The following is an 18568-nucleotide window of genomic DNA, read 5'->3' as shown; positions in this document are numbered from 1 at the left end:
CTCTCAATGCTGCTTTCATTGTATAAAAGAAGCAGTTCAAATGAGACATTTTGTTTCAAAAACATCATGTAACACATTTTGCTAGCTAGGATGTTGATAAATTCAGTACCATATTCATAAGTAAGTGAAATTTAAAGCTGCTTATTTTTGCTGATGTCTCATGATTTGAAGTTCACTGTTTCTATTGTTATTATGATTCTACCCTAACATTTCATTAAATATTTTAAAATAGAAACAAAGAAAATCAATAGACAGGTCCATAATCTAAAAGTCGGTTAAAATATCGGGTAAAAATATCTGCAGATACCTGTCAGCTACTGTACTTCTAGTCCAGAGGTGACAAAACTAGGGCACGCAGGCCAAAGTTGGTCTTTTATAATATATCCATGTCACATTTGACCCTGGGCCACAAAACATAAGTAAACTCATAAGTAGCACATGTAGGTTATATTTGTAGAATTAGCAATAGCCAACAATACGTTAAATGGATCAAAATAATTGATTTTTCTGTTGTTAAAAAATATTAGGATATTAAAAAAGTTCCATAAAAATAATAGTAATGTAAATATATATTTATTAAATATATTTAATATATTTATTGGTGTTTGTGTGAAGATCACTACATTTATCAAAAATATATTTATCATTAGTAGCCTAATATTTGTTGCTAAGGACTTCATTTGGACAACTGGGGATTTTCTCAAAAAAAAATTTTTTTTTTGCCGTTTTTTATTGTTGTATCATTGCCAAATATTTATAAAGTAAAACTCAAAAAAAAAAATGTATGACTGGTTATGTGGTCCAGGGACACATATTATAAATTTTATGTAAGTTTAATTGCTATATCAAAATAACTTATGGTATATCATATCAAGCGACACAGCCAAGCGACTTTCCGCAACACACCTTATCCCCTAAACACGCTTGTTAGTAATATAATTTAATTTTTTTATTTTGACTGTTTCAAAAATGTTCTCAAATAAACAAAGTCAATAGACATGATTACCTTTTTAATGTGTAAAAATTACTTTTATATGTCTGACTCTTCATGGGTTACATTAGTCAAGAGGAATACAACAAACATTGTTTTAGTATATCAAGAAAAAGGGTTTATTGTAAAGGTTGACATTTACAGATAATGACAAAAATGAAAATAGACATTAACAATGACAAAACAAATTTCTAAATCTCTACCACAGTGCATAGTGGAATTACAACCGAGACTTTCTCTTTAGTGTGACTTAACTGCACGGTTGATGTACTAAGTACACATCTGCCTGCAATACGCTCCACAGGGAGAAATGCTGCAGCAGTATCAGTCTGTTTCCGGCCATTATGTCGGTGACGTAAGGGAATGCAACAATGACATTACAGTATCATTCGCGCGAACACAATTTAAATTGTCGGCATTGTGTACGGAAGTCATTTTTTGCGAATTGCGACTTGGTGAAACTGACTATTGTTTGTGATGGCGTGTAAAAGAAAACTGAGTTTACTACTCCCGTGAGTAATAGGGCTTTGCAACCAGCAGCATGCCCACTGAGCATAAATGATATAATGAAACAGCTGATCTCCGGTCAGAACGCTTTGTCTCGTCAGCTTCAGGGTTTGATGGAGAAGCAAGCTGCAAACACTGTTCTTCTCGAAGATGCTATCCACATCTTTGTGCTCTTGAGCGAAAGTTTGACGAGCAAAGACCGCAAGAGGAACAAAGACCGCGGGAAGAGCCATTACATAAAAGGATAAAGAGGGCGCACAACGTGGGCATTGCGGTAAGTTGAGTTTTATTTTAGCGGACAATATAGTAGTAAAGACATGTATAATAAAGGCTAGATGTTTGGGCCGCACCGCATTTGGCGGCCATCTTACCACGGGGAGCTCGCTCGCTCACTCGTAGTATTGTGTTTTAATGGTGCATGCACTTTTAAATAACCATAACTTGCTCCATTTTCTACCGATTTTCAAACGGTTTGGTTTGTTATAAACGTTAGAGATGAACCTATGACGCTTAGGGTGGCCATTCGTGCCAGTCCCGCCGGACACGCCCGAACATGTTTTCAGGTGCGTTCTCCGGAAGGTGCGTTGGTCGACCGCATACGTCATCGAGGTTCTCACATTTCAGTTAAAATACATTAGAAAATTAAGATTTATTTCTTTTAAGACATACAATCATTGTAGTTTCATTCTTACCTTGAAATGTAACGGTTGCTTTTCTGAAATTGAACCCGAAATATTAAACCTTGATGACGTATGAGGGTCAATTATTTTTGACCCTTTCGTTGTTGTAGTTGTCCGGCCTTTTAACAGTTTGTCACGTCTGTAAGTTACACAACGTCGTTTGAAAACTTTTGTTTCCAGCCAATGTAACGTTATGTGTGCATATATTAAAGCGTTTTTCATTCAATGTTACAGGAAGCCCTTACAAAAATAACCTACAGGAATCCTGCAGGAATATTATGCAGATTTCCTACAGGATTTTCAGCTCATTTTCCTGAAGGAATACCTGCAGGAATTTTATGAAGGAATACCTGCAGGAATTTTATGAAGGAATACCTGCAGGAATTTTATGAAGGAATACCTGCAGGAATTTTATGAAGGAATACCTGCAGGAATTATATCCCTGCAGGGTTTTAAAATATAATATTCAAAGTTCCTCCAGGACTGTTGTGGATATATATGCAATTATACAGGTCTTCTTATGTCTTCTGTAGGATTAATGCAGGGGGAATAACTTCACAACAAACAATGTATTTTCACAAATTATTTATTGTATTTATTGAAACTGTAAGAGCAGAGCGAAGCAGAGACCAATTCACAGCCAAATGAAGCCTCTACACTGTTTTCCTGAAAAACAAGAAAAAAAGAGAAATTTAAAAATTTGTTTGTGTGTGTGTGTGTGTGTGTGAGAGAGAGAGAGAGAGAGAGAGCATGAGCGTGTTTGTTTGTGTGTGTGTGTGTGTGTGTGTGAGAGATAGAGAAAGAGAGATCATTAACGTGTCTGTGTGTGTGTGTGTGTGAGAGAGAGAGAGAGAGAGAGAGAGGGAGTGTATGAGTATGTGTTTGTGTGTGAGAGAGCATGAGGGTGTATGAGGTGTGAGAGAGAGAGAGAGAGAGAGAGCATGAGCGAGTGTGTTGTGTGTATGACAAATTATTACCTTACTCGTAACTTGTGCTCATCATTTAACTTTTCTCTTAGTGCTGCCCTGATGAACTTTTTTGAAACATCAGGGAACTTTTTTTTGTACTGTGTCTGTAAATGCAATTCCACTTATCATATGTGATAACATTATTACAATTTTGCACTATAACTGCAACATCATGTTTGCGTAAAGAAAAAAAGCAGGACATTTTTTCTCACCTAGGATCAGCACAACTTTGTCCTGGTCAAAAGCTGGCTTTGCCATAGCGCCTGTGTTAGCATTGCCAGCCCTTCCAGACAGCCCATGTGTGGCCAGTGTCTCTCTCCCAAACACTGCCACTGCCAGATCTTTCACCATGGCAGAACATGATGTGCCCCCCCGTCCACAAATTGTCAGGACAGCTGAACTAATTCCTAGCCCCTGTGTCTGTCAAGAAAAAAAGTTATGGACATGTATCTAAAAGCATATAACTTTGACTACATACTGTGCAAAAGTGTTAGGCTTGTTAGATTCTTCAACAAAAAAGTGATATATTTTGGTTTAGTGTGCCAGCTGTTTTATAGTCAAGGGAGTGATCATACCAAATGTGTATTTTGTTACAAAAGTAAAATGAAACATGAAGAAGTTAACATGCCTTCTATGACTTCTGCACAACACTTTACGTGAATATAGGCTATATAAACAAACTAATATATTTGTATTCACCTTTTCAGGGGGATTCTTCTGACTTGAATCTTGTGGTTGTTGAGCAACAAGAGTGTGCTGGTTCATGCTGCACTTGAGCATTGGAAGAATTTCTTAAAAAATACAAAATAAATGATTACTAACAGACAACCACACTGACTGATAAATTAATATATAGATGGATAGACAAAAATACATGAAGAAAAAAAGAATACCTTGTTGCAGAGCTATATTAAGTGCTCTTAGATTCTCATTTTCTTTTTTTAATTTGAGAATTTCTCTCTCAAGTTGAGTTTCTCGGCTTGAATGCTCTCCAGCTTGACTCTCCATGCTGTTAATCTCTTGCATTAACATACTGTCCTTTCGGTGGATGACCTAAAGATGGACACACAATATTAGTGTCATTAGTGTCATATCGGTGTCATTAATATTTGTGATTTAAATAAGCATAATGAAAAATAAGAGTAGCCATTTAAAAGATGTAGGTATTACTTGATGTTTGACTGGAGGCTCTTGATCAGATGATGAGGACGTTTTGGAGTGAGATGGGGAATGAGTTGGAGTGTACGTTTTTTTTTTCTTTGCTACTCTTTTTGCATCATTTTGCAAACATGGCTGTTTTTTTCTTTTCCCCTCTAGCCTAAACATCCTCCTCCTGAGGGTATCTTTGCTCTCTGAAGGGACAAAAATAAAGTAGGAAATACATATCTTCTATATCATGATTAAGTCTTGTTTGCTGAACTTTTTACCATCAATATCTATAACTGTGGCTGGGGAACTTTCCTCTTCATAAGCCACATCCACAACATCTCCAGGTTCAAACTTTTTTTTTAGTATGTCCTTTTTAGGGACAATATCATAGGTGGGAGGCTCCTCCCTCCATTCCACCAGAACCCATGTTTTGCTCATTTTCTGAATAAATAAATAATTACATACATACGTATTTACATACATACAATTGAACGAACATGAATACATTTATTCATTATATTCATAATAATAATAATAATAATAATAATAATAATAATAATAATAATAAATAAATTATTTATTTTAATTCGTATATATATATGTGTATGTATATATATATATATATATATATATATATATATATATATATATATATATATATATATATATATATATACATACATATTTATTTATATATATATATATATATATATATATATATATATACACACACATACACATATATATATATAATTATTAATTACAAAACTCTAAAGTCTCATCATTCACATTCATCTGTTGCCTTCAGCTGATTGTATCCATGACAACAGTGTTACCTTTAACGCAACCAGGCCAGCCAGCGACTCACGGTCTCGTCCGGTGCAGATAATTTATTTCTAATCTAAGGTAACAAAAAGGTACAATGATATCAATTATTAGCAAAAAAAAAAGTAATGTTTTTTGTTAGCAATAGTTGAGGCTTACTTTTTATAGTCATTTATTAAAAAAAGTTTTGATGTAGGCGGTATATGGTAGTTATAGGCTATAATATAATACATTGGCCTATAATGTACCATCGACAGCAAAAAAAAAAAAAAGAAAGAAAAGAAAAAAACATCTTCATATGTTTTAGTGTTACAAATACACATTATTTTAGAAATTTATAACAAAACAGTAATTTAAAGCATTATAACGATATAATTATATAATAAAAGGCGGACTTACCTTCACGATACAAAGTGACAGTTGATGAATGACGTGCAATGATGTCACGTGAATCGGCTACGTGAAGCAAGTGGGCGTCAATGAAACACGTCACCTCAGTGAAAAGATTAATTTACCGGTTCTTTATGTAAATTACACGAGCTCTGTTTCAGGGTGAAAGACAACACTAAGACTTTTACGACCAAACTTTTCTTTTCTTTAAAAAAATAGCCTTCTAAAATAAAATATGTCTTCCAATTAACTAAGTCAATTTTGTCAAATACCCAGATTCGTTATTGTAGTCATTTTTAGGAAATGTTCTCATTTGGATTAAGCTATTCGGGTAATGCAAAAAATATATTCTTTATTATATTTACAAAGAAATAACACTGACGTGTTTCTTTTTGAAGGATATGGAGTATAAAGTGTACTTAAATGAAAAGGCACCTGTTCCCGCAGCTACAAAAAGGCGATGGACACAGAATATAATAGGTTGCTGAATGCAAATAACTGTATTTTAAGCAATTTGTTTCTTATTGTACAATTACATATTGACTTACATTAATCAAATAAGCAAGAAATCTGCTATTTTTTCTTCTTCAGGAGCAAAAAAGAGAAGATCATACAAGACATGGCTTATTCCCGATATAGTTGAAGTAATTCAGGTTTAATGTTGGCCTAAAAAACATTTTCAGTAATAAATTCATGGCCATTTGTTGTAGTCAAGAAACCATGTCTAACATGCTCCTGTATGTTTATAATTTCATACTTATAGGAAAACATTTCCAATGATGACAGTGGTGACAATATCAGCAAATCTGACAGGAACTGCCCTGATGCTCATGTGAGAATAGGTTTTTTTATTTTTTTTATTTTTCAAAGTTAATCTTCTTTAGAATTGTGCTTCCTTGTTGTCATAAGGTTGGCAATTCTTTGATCCTTTATCAGCCAGAACATTTACAAAATTTAAGTACATGCATAAAACTAGTGGTCCAAGTACCTGTACATTTCTCACAGGGAAACTTTTCTACTGATGACGAGAATGAGGTCGTCAGCGATGCTGATGGAAACTTTTCAGATGCTGATGTGAGAATGAATTTCTAATATTTTTTTTAATCCAATGCTTTTTGCATACATTTGTAATGCTTTTTGCATACATTTGTAAATATCGGTGTTCATATGGATTTTGTTTTAATGTGCAATAAATGCACAATTTCTGACAGGAAGGCTTTTCTGCTGATGACGAGGGTGATGTTTTTAGCACAGCTGATGAGAACTTTCCACAGACTCATGTGAGAATAAAGTTTAGAATATGTATCTAGTCTATAGCCTCATGCTTTTTTTAAAGCTCACACTTCTTTATGTGTCAGCTTGTAATTAGTTCAATATTTACTTTCTAGATTGTCAGAAACCACAGTGCAGTTTGTGAGGGAAGCACAGAAGAAAGAGAGGAGTGTGCCAGTGAGGAAAAAATATATCCAAATGCCAAAATCACTAATGAAGAATCTCTGCTGTGCATACTTGCCTACAGCCTCAGGCATACAACATCCAAAGTGGCTTTGAGTGACTTGTTAGATCTTATCAATCTCCACTGTCCTGATTCAACCAATGGTGTTCCAGATAGCTTATACAAGTTCATGAAATCCTTTCACTGTGACACTTTTGAAGTCCAGTATATTTGCCCATCCTGCCAATATTTGTTTGGTAGTGAAATCCCCACCCATTGTGCTTCATGCAATGGTAACCCCAGGGGACATGGAAAACTTAATCAAATCTGGCTCTGTCTTTATCAAGTTATCTATTTCAGATCAATTAAGAGGTAAATTTCAAGATACAGATTTTTGTCAGTCTTTGAATTACAAATGGTCAAGGACAAAGCGCAACTCACAAAATGTTGAAGACATATTTGATGGCACTATGTACAAATCGATTGATGCACTGAATGACCCAAAATTGGCGAATATTTCAGTGTCCTGGAATGTTGATGGTGTTCCAATTTTCAAATCTTCTCCTTTTCATATCTGGCCTCTTCAAGTCACAATCAACGAGCTCCCCCCTAATCTGAGGGCAAAGCATGTCATTCTTGGCGGTTTGTGGTTTGGGCCAAAAAAGCCAGAAATGAACTCGTTTCTGCAATCATTTGTTGATGAATTGCGTAGTCTTGAAAACCAAGGGTTACCTTGTCAGTGGAAAGGTGAAAAAGCAGTAGTCCATGTATACAGTTTGCTTTGCATTTGTGATTCAGTGGTTCGTTGTGCAGTACAGAATGTCAAGCAATTTAATGGAGAGCATGGTTGTAACTGGTGTTATCAAAAGGGTGAAGTTGTAGAAAAGGGTAATGGGTTTACAAGGGTGTATCCTTTGCAGTCAACAGGGCCAGAGCTGAGATCACACAGAAAACACACTGAAGATGCTCAGCAAGCTGTTGGTTCTGGAACATGCATAAATGGTGTAAAAGGTCCATCTCCTCTAATGCTGCTGATGTTTTTTAATATGGTTTCTGGATTTGCATATGATTACATGCATGGCATATTACTTGGTGTTTGTCGCCAGCTGACTACCCTATGGTTTGACTCCAAATACCATACAGAGCCTTGGTACATTGGAAGAGAAAACGAGCAGATTGAAAGAAGGTTACTTGCCATTAAACCACCTACAAGTATAACAAGACCACCCCGTTCAATTTCTTTGCGTAAATATTGGAAAGCTTCGGAATACAGACACTTTCTCTTATTTTACAGCCTTCCCTGTTTGTTCGGCATTTTACCCAGACAATATCTTGACCATTTACTACTTCTAGTACAGGCTACATACATTCTCCTTCAAGATTCAATTTCCCCCCACGACATTGACAAAGCTGATGGCCTTTTAAAAGCATTTGTGGGCCGTTTTGAGTCTCAGTATGGAAAGTGTCATGTGTCTTATAATGTCCACATACTTGTACATGCAGCAGCATCTGTGAAAAATTGGGGTCCTTTATGGAGTCACAGTGCATTCTTATATGAGTCCCAGAATGGACACCTTCAGAAACTCTTTCATGGCACACAAGCCTGTAGCAGAACAAATTGTTAACATGTTTAACCTTTACCAACATGTTCCACGACTCATTGCTGCTGTATTCAATGATGAACAAACACAGCAAAGCAAAAGCTTTGTTGAAAAAATGTTGGGAGGCACCAGTATTGTGACAAAGTGTATTGGTAGTTCTAGCGTGATGTTTCTTGGATGCCCACATGTACGACAGCCAACCCCAAGAGAGTCTCATATCCTTCAAGAGTCAGGTTTTAGTGCAAATAAAGCTTTCAGTTTTTATTCTAGGGCTGTGGTTAATGGCAAGCGAATTCATTCAAAAGGAGCTAAATCTTTATCTAAAAGAATCAACCATGCAGTTCAAACCAAACATGGGTCTATAGCATTAGTACGATCATTTATAGACGTAGGCAATGTGCAAGAAGAGGGTCATGCCTTCATTGATGTTATGAAAACAACAAGTAATGACATCAGCAAAGACAGAGAATCAGGGATAACAGCAAAAAGCATTTTAAAAGAAAGAGGGATTGACTCAGTTGAACTTATCAAATGCACAGACATACATTCAACCTGTGTCTACCTCAAGGACCTGCCAGGTCTTGCAAATAATTTTTTTTGCATCCAACCAAATAGATGGGAGTTGGATTAAAAACAAAATAGTTGCATCTTCATGTTATAAGGTAAAAATGTACAGTATACAGACTCATATCTCTTGAATGTTGACATGTCGTGGATGTTTGCAGAAATGTATAATTTTTAAATGATTTAGAGAAATGTTTTTTTTTTTATAATTGCCTATTTATTCGTATTTATTTACTTGTTAAGACTCATTTTGTCTCATTGCTGCCAACAGCCAGAGCATAATATATCCAAAATAGTTCCATGAAATGTACTTGAATCTAATTAAATAAAAATTGTATGAATAAAACTACAGCAACTATCAGAGTTTTATTCTCTAGTCTAGACATAACCTATCCTGAATCCAAAACCTGTAGGGTTTTTTTATATTTATTTTTTGACTTATTTATTTTTCATTTACAGGGAAAACTCCTGTAAGCAAACATTTTGTTTCTGCGTGAGGTGCACGGCAGTCCTGCAGGAATTTTTTTTTTTTAATTCCTGTATGATTTTTCACTTGTGCTGTACAGCGCAGTATGTGCAGCAGTATGTGTAGGACATTCCTACATGTTCTAGAATGAACCCTTCAGTACAACAGAAACATGCAACACAAGTGAAAAATCCTGCAGGACTGTATAATTCCTGCAGGACTGATGTGCAGTACAAGTGAAAAATCCTGCAGGATTTTATAATTCCTGCAGATTTTTTTAAAAATCCTGCAGGATTTTATAATTCCTGCAGGACTGATGTGCAGTACAAGTGAAAAATCCTGCAGGATTTTATAATTCCTGCAGATTTTTTAAAAAATCCTGCAGGATTTTATAACTCCTGCAGGACTGATGTGCAGTACAAGTGAAAAATCCTGCAGGATTTTATAATTCCTGCAGATTTTTTTAAAAATCCTGCAGGATTTTATAATTCCTGCAGGACTGATGTGCAGTACAAAGTGAAAAATCCTGCAGGATTTTATAATTCCTGCAGATTTTTACAAGTGAAAAAAAAATCCTGCAGGATTTTATAATTCCTGCAGGACTGATGTGCAGTACAAGTGAAAAATCCTGCAGGATTTTATAATCCCTGCAGGATACCTGCAGAAAAAATGAAAATCCTGCAGGATTCCTGTAGGTTATTTTTGTAAGGGAGCTGTAAGGCGCCTTCACAATTCGGAAAACAACCCACAAATGTATGTTCTGCAATCTTTCTTTTATTGTTGTTTTTTTTTTGTGTTTATTTGGCCTTTGTGTGGGCCATGCTGTTTATGGGGTTTTTACATATTCCTTTTAAATGTATTTAATGACACACTTCTCTCTTTCCACACAGAATAAGTTTGCCTCGTAACCAAGCAGTCATGACTTATCTGCTAGAGGAATTGAAAACAACTTTTGCAGATGCAGACCCTGAGTGTATACAAGGTAATTTTAAAATGTTTGTTTAACAATTTTAATGTCCATAATTTTAGTCTCTTATATTTTGTCCATCTTATGATTTCAATAGTGTAGTTTCTGTCACTTATCTGAATTTTCTTTTATTCAGCGTGTTGCAAGACATACTTTGAAACACTTCGGAGAAAGTACAATTTGTCTCGGCCAGAAAAGTCCCAGCTAAGAGATGCCATTAAAACAGGAGCTAAAAACCGACAAAGGAAAAGACGGGTAAGTGTAGAAATTCATCAACTTGTTTTTAAAGGGATAGTTCACCCCAAATTGAATATTCTGTTATTTTCTTCTGATAACCACAAAAAGAAAATATTTTTAGGAATGTTTGAAATCAAACTGATCATGAGCTCCAATCACTTCCATAGTATTTTTTTTTCTACTTTAAAGTCAATGGGGCTCATGATTGGTTGGATTATAAACATTCCATCTTTTGTGGTTATCAGAACAAAGACATTTACAGGTTTGTAACAACATGAGAGTGAGTACATTGACAGAATTTTCGTTTTTGAGTGAACTATTCCTTTAAGTTTGATACATTTCTGGGTGTTTTTAGTGGTTAACACATTGTGTGTTTTGCAGTTGCTGGATTCCAGGTCCAAGGTTGTTCAAACCGATGCAGAGAGAGAGCTTTGGCAGACTGCAACAGTGGAGCTGATGTCTGACGAGGAGGATGCCATTGTTGATGGAAGGCCAGTGTGGATTGTGAGGTCTCCATCTCACAGGAACCCACAATTGTCAGAACTTTGTGAGGAGCTTCAGCGCAGATTGGAGGCAGACATGCGCTACACTATTTTGCATCATCAGCGTGTTAAGGCTGATGGAAATGGACATGATGGACCTTCCTTTCTTCAACTTGAACTAAACTGCACTGGTTTTGCAATTTTAATAATTGCACCACAAACTGCACATTTTCACCTATTCTCTTCTATTTTATCTTATTCTTTGTATACTTATTAGGTTAGATTTATTTAGTTTGATATTCTGCAACTTATTTTCTTTTAATATTGTGTGTGTTTGCTGTGTTTGGTTACATTTTAAATACTTGGTGTACATATTAAGTAGTTTATTTAGTTTTATATTCTGTAACTGTTATAATATTGCTTGTTTAGTAAAATTTTATAAAAGTACTTTGCTTTGTGTACATATTATTTCGTTTTATATTTTGTAACTGTTATAATATTGCTTGTATTTGGTTTAATTTTTATAAAAGTACTTTTTCCCCTGTACAGTTCCTATAGTTTTATTTATATATTTAATGCTTTATTTATATATTTAATGCTTTAAGTGTTTTGATTTAATTTTAATAGAAAGAAATTCTGAATCCATTCTGTTTTCCATTTTTGAGGGGGTTGGGTTGTATAGTGGGTGGGGTGGTTATGGTTTATTAACATAGCTGGCCAAAACCAATCAAGTCACTATACTATGAGGGCTTGGGTTGGGCTAAATGAAAACCGTGAGCAATCAAATACTAGTATCAGGAAATTGACAGGTCACTGTCCCAATAGTTGTCAGGGTTTGGGGTGTGTTTTTTTAAAACAAACAATCAATGTTGAGAAAAAACACCAATAAGGACAGCAGAGGTGTGTCAAGGTGTGAAGTGAAAGGGCTCTTGAGGTGTGAAAATGTCTCCTGACAACATTCTTCAGGGGATTACTTGCCATGGCAACAAATGGCTGCATATACCACAGGGATATCCCTTCAGCAAGATACATCCGAATTGGTATCATTACGGGAGTTTCCTAACTTGGTGGAATTAGAAGTTTACCCTCAGTGGAACTAGTAGATACTTCCGAAAATCAGTGGAGTATACAGAAGTTTTCTTGTACGGATACACCTCTTTTCATGCAGTGGATGTTTATGAAAACCATTTAGCAAATGATGTCCAAAGACTTATTGAGACTAAAATTTCACATGCATCATATGCATATACTTCACTGAGTTTGAAAAAGCCCATAAACACAGTCACATCAACAGTTGTTAGTGTCACATCAACAGAGGCAATTTTAACATAAATCAGACATTTGAAGTGATATAATTTACAGAAAAGAATGCTCCAGATTACAACTGTACAAAAAGTAGAACTATGTATGCACAAAAACCTCACAAGGCATATTATCACACACAGTCAGATGCACAAACACACATCTTGGGACTGCTTATAGAGAAATCCCTAGTGAACAGCCTAACATCACAAAGACATGAAGTGTTCAACCACACACACTTAAAGCACAATATTTAGCAGACAAGTAGTTATGCAGTTATAAACTTTAAGAAATGACAATGCTCCCAATACACTCCCATGACTATTTGTATACACAGCAGGTTATGTTTGGTTTCAGTTATGCTGGGCTGTTCTGTCAGTTAAAATCTGTAAGCTAAAAGTCTGTTGATTGTTGATTACTATTCTTCAGCAGCTTGGAGCATTTACTTAAGTATTAACAGTATAAAATGTACACTTTCTTCACAGTCATATATTTCACATTGGCATTCAGAAGTTCCCTAGTTCAGAGGTCCCCAACCCTGAGGGATGCAACCCATTAACGCACCATGGAGTTGCTACTTGGTCACATGAACAATCTGGGGAAAATGTCTGTGCAGCAAAACGTTTCTATATCATTTACTGAATAAGTGCCACTATCTGAATTTACAGAGAGGCCGTTATTTCAGAATACATCAGTTTCATTCTTGCAGCATCCCTTTGTTTAGTGAAGGAGGTAGAAAAAGTAATGGAATGGTGATTACACACCTACTGATAAGAAAAGGGAGGCCTTTAATCAAAAATGTGATGACGTATCTAAAATATGTTTTGTGGCTATGGGGAGCTCCAAAACCCATGTTCATAATGTGAATATATTAGCTAAAGGGTCAATGAAACCCTCAAAATTTCAAAATTACTTTGAATGGAAAAACATGAACAAGCAGAGCAACATCAACTGCTGAACGCCACCATGTCCACAAATATAGCTACACCTTATTGACACCAGATGTTGCCAGCTCGTTTAGAGTGAACTATTCCTTTAGTTTTGATACATTTCTGGGTGTTTTTAGTGGTTAACACATTGTGTGTTTTGCAGTTGCTGGATTCCAGGTCCAAGGTTGTTCAAACCGATGCAGAGAGAGAGCTTTGGCAGACTGCAACAGTGGAGCTGATGTCTGACGAGGAGGATGCCATTGTTGATGGAAGGCCAGTGTGGATTGTGAGGTCTCCATCTCACAGGAACCCACAATTGTCAGAACTTTGTGAGGAGCTTCAGCGCAGATTGGAGGCAGACATGCGCTACACTATTTTGCATCATCAGCGTGTTAAGGCTGATGGAAATGGACATGATGGACCTTCCTTTCTTCAACTTGAACTAAACTGCACTGGTTTTGCAATTTTAATAATTGCACCACAAACTGCACATTTTCACCTATTCTCTTCTATTTTATCTTATTCTTTGTATACTTATTAGGTTAGATTTATTTAGTTTGATATTCTGCAACCTTATTTTCTTTTAATATTGTGTGTGTTTGCTGTGTTTGGTTACATTTTAAATACTTGGTGTACATATTAAGTAGTTTATTTAGTTTTATATTCTGTAACTGTTATAATATTGCTTGTTTAGTAAAATTTTATAAAAGTACTTTGCTTTGTGTACATATTATTTCGTTTTATATTTTGTAACTGTTATAATATTGCTTGTATTTGGTTAAATTTTATAAAAGTACTTTTTCCCCTGTACAGTTTCCTATAGTTTTATTTATATATTTAATGCTTTATTTATATATTTAATGCTTTTAAGTGTTTTGATTTTAATTTTAATAAAAAGAAATTCTGAATCCATTCTGTTTTCCATTTTTGAGTGGGTTGGGTTGTATACTGGGTGGGGTGGTTATGGTTTATTAACATAGCTGGCCAAAAAACAATCAAGTCACTATACTATGAGGCTTGGGTTGGGCTAAATGAAAACCGTGAGCAATCAAATACTAGTATCAGGAAATTGACAGGTCACTGTCCCAATAGTTGTCAGGGTTTGGGGTGTGTTTTTTTTAAAACAACCAATCAATGTTGAGAAAAAACACTAATAAGGACAGCAGAGGTGTGTCAAGGTGTGAAGTGAAAGGGCTCTTGAGGTGTGAAAATGTCTCCTGACAACATTCTTCAGGGGATTACTTGCCATGGCAACAAATGGCTGCATATACCACAGGGATATCCCTTCAGCAAGATACATCCGAATTGGTATCATTACGGGAGTTTCCTAACTTGGTGGAATTAGAAGTTTACCCTCAGTGGAACTAGTAGATACTTCCGAAAATCAGTGGAGTATACAGAAGTTTTCTTGTACGGATACACCTCTTTTCATGCAGTGGATGTTTATGAAAACCTTTTAGCAAATGATGTCCAAAGACTTATTGAGACTAAAATTTCACATGCATCATATGCATATACGTCACTGAGTTTGAAAAGCCCATAAACACAGTCACATCAACAGTTGTTAGTGTCACATCAACAGAGGCAATTTTAACATAAATCAGACATTTGAAGTGATATAATTTACAGAAAAGAATGCTCCAGATTACAACTGTACAAAAAGTAGAACTATGTATGCACAAAAACCTCACAAGGCATATTTATCACACACAGTCAGATGCACAAACACACATCTTGGGACTGCTTATAGAGAAATCCCTAGTGAACAGCCTAACATCACAAAGACATGAAGTGTTCAACCACACACACTTAAAGCACAATATTTAGCAGACAAGTAGTTATGCAGTTATAAACTTTAAGAAATGACAATGCTCCAATACACTCCCATGACTATTTGTATACACAGCAGGTTATGTTTGGTTTCAGTTATGCTGGGCTGTTCTGTCAGTTAAAATCTGTAAGCTAAAAGTCTGTTGATTGTTGATTACTATTCTTCAGCAGCTTGGAGCATTTACTTAAGTATTAACAGTATAAAATGTACACTTTCTTCACAGTCATATATTTCACATTGGCATTCAGAAGTTCCCTAGTTCAGAGGTCCCCAACCCTGAGGGATGCAACCCATTAAACGCACCATGGAGTTTGCTACTTGGTCACATGAACAATCTGGGGAAAATGTCTGTGCAGCAAAACGTTTCTATATCATTTACTGAATAAGTGCCACTATCTGAATTTACAGAGAGGCCGTTATTTCAGAATACATCAGTTTCATTCTTGCAGCATCCCTTTGTTTAGTGAAGGAGGTAGAAAAAGTACATGGAATGGTGATTACACACCTACTGATAAGAAAAGGGAGGCCTTTAATCAAAAATGTGATGACGTATCTAAAATATGTTTTTGTGGCTATGGGCAGCTCCAAAACCCATGTTCATAATGTGAATATATTAGCTAAAGGGTCAATGAAACCCTCAAAATTTCAAAATTACTTTGAATGGAAAAACATGAACAAGCAGAGCAACATCAACTGCTGAACGCCACCATGTCCACAAATATAGCTACACCTTTAGACACCAGGTGGTCTGTGCTCGTGGTATGTGCTGCAGCTCGACAAATTGACCAATGGTTGACAACAAGGAAATACTACTGGTTTATGTGCAATATATATGTGAAGCCAATGTGCATGAAGATGTGGATGTGTTTAATGCCATCTAGTACAACTGGGGAGACTTGATTTTCAAGTCTCTGAATGACTACATATCAGGCAAATTTGATCCTTTTGAATTGGAATATGTAAAGACAGAGCAGCATCTATGAATGGACGGCTGTCTGGTCTCACTACTCGAGTCAGAGAATTTGTGCCTAACTTTAATCTACACACAATATAGCCATATAGGCGTAAAATGTCCAGAACTTCAGAATGAAGTTGTTAAAATTATCAGCCACATCAACAGCTTAATGAATCATAATTTTGTTGATTTCATGTAAATTTAAAATAATAATAATAATAATAATAATTCATGATTGTACTGATCACACCTCAAGCACCCCACTGATGCCCAGCTGGTCCACAAAAATATTTTCACCTGTCCGTAGTGTATAAAAGGTTGGAGACCCCTGCTCCAGATGAAGAATCTGGCTTTTGGATGATCAGTTACATACAGTTTTTTTTTTTCCCTCTTCAGACAACAGGGTTTTTCCCAGACATCTTCCCATGCACAAAACACAAACTATTATCTTTAGATTCAGAAATTACAGGGCTTACAGGAAATCATCCTTCAGGTTTCTGCAGATACACAGTACAATCAAAAGTGATGTGAGCTGTCGAAAAAAAAAAATAGTGCCAGGAAACCACAATCTGCACAAAGCTTGGCTAAAAAACAACTTTTGCAGACCACATTACGCTGTCTGACATCAACACTTATGTTGGTCCTGTTTGTAGGTGTGTGTGTGTGTGTGTGTGTGTGTGTGTGTGTGTGTGTGTGTGTGTGTGTGTGTGTGTGTGTGTGTGTGTGTGTGTGTGTGTGTGTGTGTGTGTGTGTAGACATTTTGACACTGTTCATAATACATTTTTTCTGTTCAAAAATACACTTTATATTTGTAAGTTACAGCAAACAAAACATTAATGGCACAAAGCATAACTTGCAACTCAAAGCATTTGGCACTTACAAGATCAGTCGAGGTAGCAGTATATCAGTACTCTATCTCCATCTATTGACTAAGAGACAAAAATACACTCTCTTTCATTAATTATTCAAATGCTCAGGTGTCAACACAAGATAATATTTCCCTCTTAAACTCCTAGAATCTTTGGCACCTCAGCTGAGCATCTTAAATGTCCCAATAACACTGACAGACAGAGATGAGAGGGGCACCAGGCTGCTGGGTTACTCTTTATTGTCCTTGACCACAGTTACCTGAGATACAGTTTTCTTGACACGTAGTGCTGTTAGCCGAGCAGCTGGATTGGCATACCAGCACTCCCGCATGATCTTTCCCATAACCCTCAGTGCCTGGCATAAACACAAACATACAGCACATGAGTGATTCTATACTTTTGACTACTTTAATCTTGAAGATGAAACTTCAAACAATGTTTCATCTATGTGAAAACATATATCTTATGTCATATTCAGGGAACAAGGATTACATATGTAAGATTGTACTTTCTTTGTTTCATTCATTCATTCATTTTTATTGTTTGTTTACTTGCATACGAATATGTGTGAGCCTGTGTGTGTGTGTGTGTGTGTGTGTGTGTGTGTGTGTGTGTGTGTGTGTGTGTGTGTGTGTGTGTGTGTGTGTGAAAGCATTTTAAGTATGTGTAAATTACAGAATATAATTACACCACTAAATTAATAAAGGATACAATAAATGTGTAATAAATGAGAGAATAAATAAATAAATAAAAATAACAGCAGACAGTATTTCTAATATTAATTACAATAATTACAATTATATACAATGAAGAATATGTCAAATAAAGCAAATTGATACAATGAATTAACCTTTTTGTGTGGTGTGTTGTAATGTCTGTTTTGGGTTTTGTTTCATGTTCATGTTTTCATATCTTTTATTTTGTTATTGTTTGATTTTGCTGTTTGTGTCATGCTTCCCTTGCCCTCATGTATCTCTGCTTTGTGTATGTGTCATGTTCTCATTGGTTATTGTCTGGTCATGTGATTATCAGTTCTGTTTGTTCTCATTGGTTGCTTTAGTCATGTGTCTTGTTCCCATTGGTTTGTTCTTGTCATGTGACCCTCATTGTTTGTATAAGTAGTCATGTTTTTGCCATTGTGTTTTGTTGTGTATTAACGTAATGTTGCAACCTGCTGTCAGTGAGTCAAGTCTGTTCATGCCACGTCAAGTCTGTTTTAGTCAAGTCTGTGTATCTTGTTTGGATTATTGTTTGGATTTTGGATTACACCTTTGTAAATAAACTGCACTTGGGTTCATCTACACTCGCCTTCAGTGGACTGATCGTTACATGTGTATGATATATACATACTTTGCAGCTAGTTAAATCTGCCATGTTATCTTCTCTGAGTATATAGCAAAGTTTCTCTGAGTCATTTAGA

At 35.7% G+C, this 18568-nt stretch overlaps 3 protein-coding genes across 4 annotated transcripts in view; 2 read left to right on the top strand and 1 right to left on the bottom strand.

Moving 5' to 3' along the window:
• Positions 1–1678: 1678 nt before the first annotated feature.
• LOC109101791 (uncharacterized protein C14orf93 homolog) lies at positions 1679–11573 on the top strand. The gene is made up of 4 exons (XM_042763106.1): positions 1679–1772; positions 10467–10558; positions 10680–10798; positions 11162–11573. The coding sequence occupies exons 2-4, from the start codon at positions 10495–10497 to the stop codon at positions 11537–11539; spliced, it is 561 nt and encodes a 186-aa protein (XP_042619040.1). The 5' UTR covers positions 1679–1772; positions 10467–10494; the 3' UTR covers positions 11540–11573.
• LOC109055576 lies at positions 5670–9702 on the top strand. Its single transcript, XM_042763061.1, has 7 exons — positions 5670–5990; positions 6102–6154; positions 6274–6342; positions 6516–6584; positions 6722–6790; positions 6899–7238; positions 9677–9702. Exons 1-7 carry the CDS (start codon positions 5912–5914, stop codon positions 9700–9702), a joined length of 705 nt encoding a protein of 234 aa, XP_042618995.1. The 5' UTR covers positions 5670–5911.
• A 1828-nt stretch (positions 11574–13401) lies between the features above and the next one.
• Positions 13402–18568, bottom strand: part of LOC109065484 (activin receptor type-1C-like) — a 75180-nt gene continuing 70013 nt past the window's right edge. Inside the window, exons 9-10 of one of the 2 annotated variants that reach the window (XR_006160732.1) lie at positions 16055–17503; positions 13402–13552 (exon numbers count right to left, since the gene is read on the bottom strand). Coding sequence is in view for 1 of the 2 variants with exons in the window: in XM_042763105.1 (XP_042619039.1) it covers positions 17378–17503 (126 nt within the window). In the remaining variant the exon portion in view is untranslated. Of the gene's footprint in view, positions 13553–15642; positions 17504–18568 lie in introns of those variants that run through there. The other variant, XM_042763105.1, reaches the window with a different exon arrangement.

Source organism: Cyprinus carpio, chromosome A9, assembly GCF_018340385.1.
Source record: "Cyprinus carpio isolate SPL01 chromosome A9, ASM1834038v1, whole genome shotgun sequence".
In the NCBI taxonomy this organism is placed as follows: Eukaryota; Metazoa; Chordata; class Actinopteri; order Cypriniformes; family Cyprinidae; genus Cyprinus; species Cyprinus carpio.
Note: the sequence above shows the minus strand (reverse complement) of the source record. Positions and strands in the feature narration are given on the sequence as shown.